The sequence below is a fragment of the Hyperoodon ampullatus genome (genome assembly GCF_949752795.1).
Source record: "Hyperoodon ampullatus genome assembly, chromosome: 18".
In the NCBI taxonomy this organism is placed as follows: domain Eukaryota; kingdom Metazoa; phylum Chordata; class Mammalia; order Artiodactyla; family Ziphiidae; genus Hyperoodon; species Hyperoodon ampullatus.
In genome coordinates, this window is record NC_136931.1 from 474,144 (window position 1) to 480,222 (window position 6,079).

A 6,079-nucleotide genomic window follows, 5' to 3' on the forward strand; every position below is an offset into this window, starting at 1 on the left:
CTCAGGGTCTCAGCCACAGCGTGCGGACCTGTTCCTGTCTGTGCGCTCACACTGCTTGTGTGGTGTAGCTGTGTGCGCGCCCCTCTCTTTCTCCTCTTGCAGCTTCCCCAGTTTGGCAAGTCTAGAAATGGGCCTTTTGTTCTCGAGAGACGCCCTCCCTCACAACACGGCCATGATGTGGCTTTCTGTGGTTGGCTTCCAGCCGCCTGGGGCCCCTCCCTGTCCCTGTTCAGGGGGTCCTGGTGAGCGTTTGGCTCTTCCCTGGAGCTGGCTGCGCCTCCCTGTTGAGCAAAGGAAGAAGCTTTGCATCCTGTTGACCAGGACCCATCACCGGCCCTGCCGCCCTGCAGGGTGGCATCGGGCCAGGCCAGCTCCCCCTCCATCCCCAGAGCGCTCTGGTGCCCGGCTCGAGGCTGACTCATCATCCTGTCTCCCAGCAAAAGCCGGCCCTGCTGGGAACCAGCTCCCAGCCCCGAGGTCAGCAGTCAGGGCTGGAGCTGCCAGTGGTGGGCGGGCAGGAACTGGCCGGGACAGGGCTCGGGTGGCTGGCCAGGGGGCAGCAGGGGCTGCAGGCATTACTAGACCTGCCTTGGAGTTGGCTGGTACCACCACTGTTCCTCCACTGAGCCTGTACCAGGAAGGGGGTCGAATGTATGCTGTGTCTGTGGAGGAAGCGGGTGGGAAGTCAGCCCAGGGCTGCAGCAGAGGGAGGACCCAAGGGCTCCGAGCATCAGTCAGCACGGTCCGCCGCAGAGGCCCACTCCCCTGGGGCTTGGACACCCCTGCAGCCCCTGGACAGCCTCACCGCCTTCTGGGCGGCCTTGCCTCACATTCCCCAGGGCTGGTGGAGCCCTGACCCTCCTCCCAGAAGGGCAGTACTTGGAAGAGAGCAGACCGCAGCCTCCGGGCCACCCTGCCACTGGACGAGGCAGGGATACGGACGAGGGGCTGCAGGACTGGGCCGAGAGAGGGCCATGTTCTGGCCAGGGTCACACATGGGTCACTGTGGTCCCGCTTCTGCTGCAGCTGAGGGCGCCTGGACAGTGCTGGGGTCTTTTCACCATCGTGGTGGCTGGGGTCAGGGGAGCGGCTGCCCAACTCCAGTTGCTCTGGGCTGGGGTTTGCGCCCCCGAGAGAAAGCAAAGGCACAGGATCGAGTGGGTGTGGCCAGGTTCTCCACGCTCTCCCCCAGGTGGGGCTGTGGCTTCCTCACCTGGGCAGGCCAGCCACGGTTTCTGGCTGGTTCCTGGACCTCCTTCCCTCCTTCCCCTCAGCCTCGCCCCCACCCCTCCACCTCAAGCTTCAGGCAGCTTCTGGAAGGAGGCAAGACAGATGGCAAGGAGGCTGCACCAAGCACACAATTTATTACCGACGGCTTCCTGGCCCCAGGAGCCCGGGAACTGGTCCCCGATTCAGGCCGATGGCCCCTGCTTCACCCAGAGCAGGTGTTGGCCAGCACTGTCTGCCGGGGGCGTGCGGTGTCGACAGATGGGCTGAGCCCTGGCTCTCCGGTCACCACTGAGCCTTAGAAGAGAGAAGCCCCACCCTCCCACCGCGGCTCCACGCCGTCCTCCTTGCTGGTCACAGAGTCCTTGGAGCAGCACTGCCGACAGCTTTTGCCACCACACTTCACATCCCAGTGGGCGGGGGGGCGCAGTCCCCAGAGTGGGTGCGGCGGGTCTCTGGATGGGGGGGGGGACTCTAGAGACGTGGGCAGTGCCCAGCCGTCTCCCCAGCCTCCTCCATCCCCCACAGCTCCTCCCGGAGCTTCGTGCCGTTCCCCTCCCGGGCCCCAGAGGGTCTGTGCGTCCACACCTTCAGAGATGGCCTAGCCCGTCCTCTCTGCCAAGGGACTGCCCCGGCCACCCAGGGCTTGGGCCGCACGACAGCACCTCCTCCCTCTGCCCGGCAGCTCACCAGGAGCCCTGCAGCACCTCTTGGAGCGTCTTCCGGAGCTCCTGGCTGCGGAAGGCATAGATGAGAGGGTCCACGACGGCGTTGCAGACGATGAGGGTGAGGAAGAGGTGGAAGTTCTGGAAGACGCAGCCACAGGTGGGGTGCTGAGGGCAGAGGACGATGAGCGAGAGGTGGAGGAAGAACGGGCCCCAGCAGAGGAGGAAGGTGCCCAGCAGGATGGTGAGGGTGGCCGCGCCCTTGAGGCCGAAGCCCTGCTGGGTGGAGCGCCGCCTCTTGTGGAGCCGGGCAATGCCCCGGGCGTGCTGGCACGCCCGGGCCAGCATGTGGACGTACAGCACGGCCATGAGCGCCAGCATGGCTACGAAGAAGCTTACAAGACAGAGCAGGACGGCCGCGTGGTTGTAGTAGGCGATGAAGAGGGTGCTGGCGAGGATGCTGGCCACCCAGATGGCCGCGATGGCCCGCCACGCCCTGGGCAGCGTCACGAGGCTGTGGTACCGCAGGGCGTAGAAGATGGAGATGTAGCGGTCCACGGCGATGGCGCCCAGGAAGCAGAGGCTGGACACCATGGAGCTGCAGATGAGCACATCAATGACGTCGTCCAGCTGCTGCACCACGGCAGCCCGAGGGGCCAGGGCGCCGGCCTCCAGCAGCAGCATGACGGCCGTCTCCAGCACGTTGCTGACGCTCACAAGCAGGTCGGACACGGCCAGGCAGCAGACGAAGTAGTACATGGGCGAGTGCAGGTTGCGGTTCTTGATGATGGCGGCCACCACCAGCACGTTCTCCACGAGACTCACCAGCCCCAAGCTGAGGAACAGCCCTTCGGGAACGGACACCTCCAGGCACTGGGGCCCCGTCTGGTTGGTGGCCAGCCCGAGGCGGGGGGTGGCTGGGGACGTGGAGTTGAGGGGACTCAGCAGGGGCCTCTGGGGGCCGAGCACTGGCATCGTCCTGCCAGGGAGCAGGAAGGGGTCCTTGCTCTCAGGGTCCCGCTCAACTCATGGCTCCACCGGGAGGCCCCTCACACTCCGCCCTCCTGGGCTGGACAAATGTCGGCCCAGGAACGGCCCCGGGCCTCTCCACCGGAGTCGTCACTTCCCAGCCAGGACCCCAAGCCCCCAGTTGCCAGCCCTGTGGGCTCAGTGTCTCTCTCCTGGTCCTCAGTCCACCTCCTCTCTTCCCTGGAGGCGCGGTCGCCCAGATCCGGACATTTCTAGGCCTCTTGCTACCTCCGGTCCTACGAGACCGCCTGCCTTCCTCAGCATCTTTAAAGTCATCCGCAGAGCCCCTCCTCCTGAGGGCGGCACCGTGATGGGCGTGTGCCCAGGCTTCAGCGTGAGGGCTGCCGCTAGATGGCGCAGCTGGCACCCGGGCTGTCCCGGCAGCTTGGCGCTCAGACCACTGCAGTCTGGCCAGCCGCGCCCGTGCTCAGCCCACCTCCCCCTCCAGGTGTCGCGGGTGCGGGGGTCCCACTCCGGACCTGCCTCTGAGACTTCCAGCCCTCTTCCAGGCCCGATGCAAGACCACCTCCTCCCTGAAGCCGTCGGATCCTGCCTCAGGAACACACACACGCACGCACACACACCCACCTGCCCCACGTTAAAGGCTGACTGAAGGCGGCCCTGCCCCAAGGACCCCCAGCCGCTTCCTGCGCTCCGGCTCCTCCGGGGGCAGGGGCGGGGACAGAGCTGCCAGACCTCCCCCGACGGCCCCCACTGCCTCTGCAAAAGGTCACCGCAGCCGAGCCAGCACTCTGTCACTAAAGAGTGCCCGGTGCTGATGACAAAGCCTCCTCTGAGGGCGGGGTGGGCGTGGACCGCAGGGCCGGCCCCTCACGGGTGGGGGAAGCCAGAGGCCGGCCGAGGGTCTGGTGCTTTGAAGGCGCTGGGCTGTGATGTTCCTGTTTGGGTCCGTCCTGCGCCCCCCAGCAGACAGGGGAGGGCGCACCTGCTCACCAGCGTCAGCTCCCTTCCCTGCCCTTGACGACTCACACAGCCCTTTCCCCCTCTGCCTCTGTTGGTGCTATTTATTGAAGCGCGTCGTACATGAGAGTACACGAATCATAAACATGCAGGTTGGTGCGCACCTCATCCAAATACAGCCGGGAACGCAGCACCCAATCAGTCAATCAAACACTGACTGCACCAGACCCTCCGGGGTGTCCTCCCGGCCCTGACCGTCGGTTAACTTTGCCTGTCTTGGAACCTGATACGCGTGGACTCTGGACCCTTCCTCACTCAGCACTGAGAACCCTCGTGGACGCACGCAGCGGTTGTTAACGCACAGGTCACGTGGGCGTTTGGGTGGCCCCTGTCACAGACATTGCTGCTGGGTGACACATGGGTGGGACCGCATGGTCAGAGGCACACCTTCAGCTTTGGTAGATTCCACCAAACCGTTTTACACCCTGGTGGACCTGTTTGCCTGTTTCTGGCCGTGCACGGGTCCCCCACCCACCACGTAGAGGAGGGTAGAAGGGCCTCGCCTGGGCTCCGCAGGAACCAGGGCGCCCCACCTCCTGGTGGAGAACCCCAAAGGGAGCAAAGGGTCCCAGGGCAGGACCACGAGACAGAGCCACGGTGGGGGCGGCGCTGGCACCGCTGCCCTGAACCCTGGTGTCTCTGCCACGTGAGTCCCAGGACTCCCTGGCTGCCGGGCTAGCACTGTCCTGTCTCTAGCTTACGTGTCCTCATGGCTCCATAAATGAGGCCTTTGAGATTGCCGTGCCTCCCCAGACCCAGCGCCCCCAGCCTGAGACTTCAAAGGCCAGGAGAACTGGGCGGCCTTTGCCATGAGACCACAGCCCTCTTCCTGGGGAGGCCTCGAGACTCCCTGTCTGGTTCTCACCCCGAGGGAGGGGGATAGCAGGTACAGCTGAGCTGCGATTGGTCACAGTCGTGGGAAACGGCCACGAGAAACCACAGCTAACCCTGCGGCCAGTCCTACCCGCTCGACCTCCAGTGCCCCCGGAAGAAAGCAAGTGAGGACTGGCCAGAGAGAGGTGGAGGGGGGCGGCCACCCCCAGAGGACATACCACATGAGACCACGTGCCGACCACTCATGAGGCTGTGAGATCAGAAACTGTCTCAGTGCTGGGTCCCCAGCACCAGAACAGGGTCAGGCCCGCAGCAGGCCCGCAGCACACGTGAGGGAGCTCGTGGGAGCTGGAGCCTGCAGAGCTCCTGCCTGCAGAGCCAAGGGGCGCCCGTCTAGCCACGGCCACGCCAGGGAGGCCTGCCTTCACGGGGGTCCCCCGACGGCCGCCACCTCCCCTCACGACGGAGGGATCTCAGAAAGACCGGGCCCAGAGCTGGGTCACAGGGTCTGGCTTCCAGGGTTGTCTCGTTTTCTTTAACTCGGGGAAAGGAGGCGCTTTTGTGCCCACCCTTCGGTGCCCATGCTGACGACCTGAGGTGGGGTGTGACTTGATGGGAGAGAGCACAACCCATCAGCAATCCACAGGCAGCGCAAGGCCTGAATGGTCAGCTGAGCCTTTACAGCAGGTGTCTAGATGTGAGGGCCCTGGCTGCCTTCTCACCCCCATTAGACGGAGCAGCATGACAGAGCACTGGGTGGGCAGCAGGCCTGGGGGGGTGAGCGGTTTCATCACCTCCTGGGCCCAGCCTCTGCTTCCCTATCCCCAGGACACTGGCTCTTCATTTTAAAGTTTGATTCCTGGTTGCAAGATGGCTGCTGTAGCTCCACACATCACATCCTCACCTAAAAGTATTTAAGGTTGGAAGAGGTAGGGTGCCAAGCTCTCCTTGCTTGCCTGTCATTTTCAGAGATCAATCCCCTGCCCAGAAGACCCCCAGCAGACTGTCTTACTTGCTGAAGTTCATCACAGGCCACCCTGGTGGGGACCATGTGGTTCTAGGGCAGGCTCGGTCTCCGAGCTGGCTGTGGATGGTGGGAGGGGTAACCACGTCTGCAGGGCCCTGTCCTTGCCGCGGGTGTTCAAGGCACAGAGGCGCCCCCGACTCAGGAACAGCTGGAAGGATGACCTCACAGGCCTCTGCAGTAGGTGACCCCACATCACGATCAGAATGCCACAGACTTCCTGGAAGATGGGCCGACGGACCAGGACTTGGGTGCATGCTGGAGAGGGCTGGGTCACACTTCCTGCCACACTGACCGGCCTGGGGCCCCAATCGCACCC

At 64.4% G+C, this 6,079-nt stretch overlaps 1 protein-coding gene across 1 annotated transcript; it reads right to left on the reverse strand.

Moving 5' to 3' along the window:
- Positions 1-1,345: 1,345 nt before the first annotated feature.
- On the reverse strand, positions 1,346-2,987 carry MC1R (melanocortin 1 receptor). The gene has a single exon (XM_079723560.1). The coding sequence runs from the start codon at positions 2,865-2,867 to the stop codon at positions 1,914-1,916; it is 954 nt and encodes a 317-aa protein (XP_079579686.1). The 5' UTR covers positions 2,868-2,987; the 3' UTR covers positions 1,346-1,913.
- Positions 2,988-6,079: the final 3,092 nt, after the last annotated feature.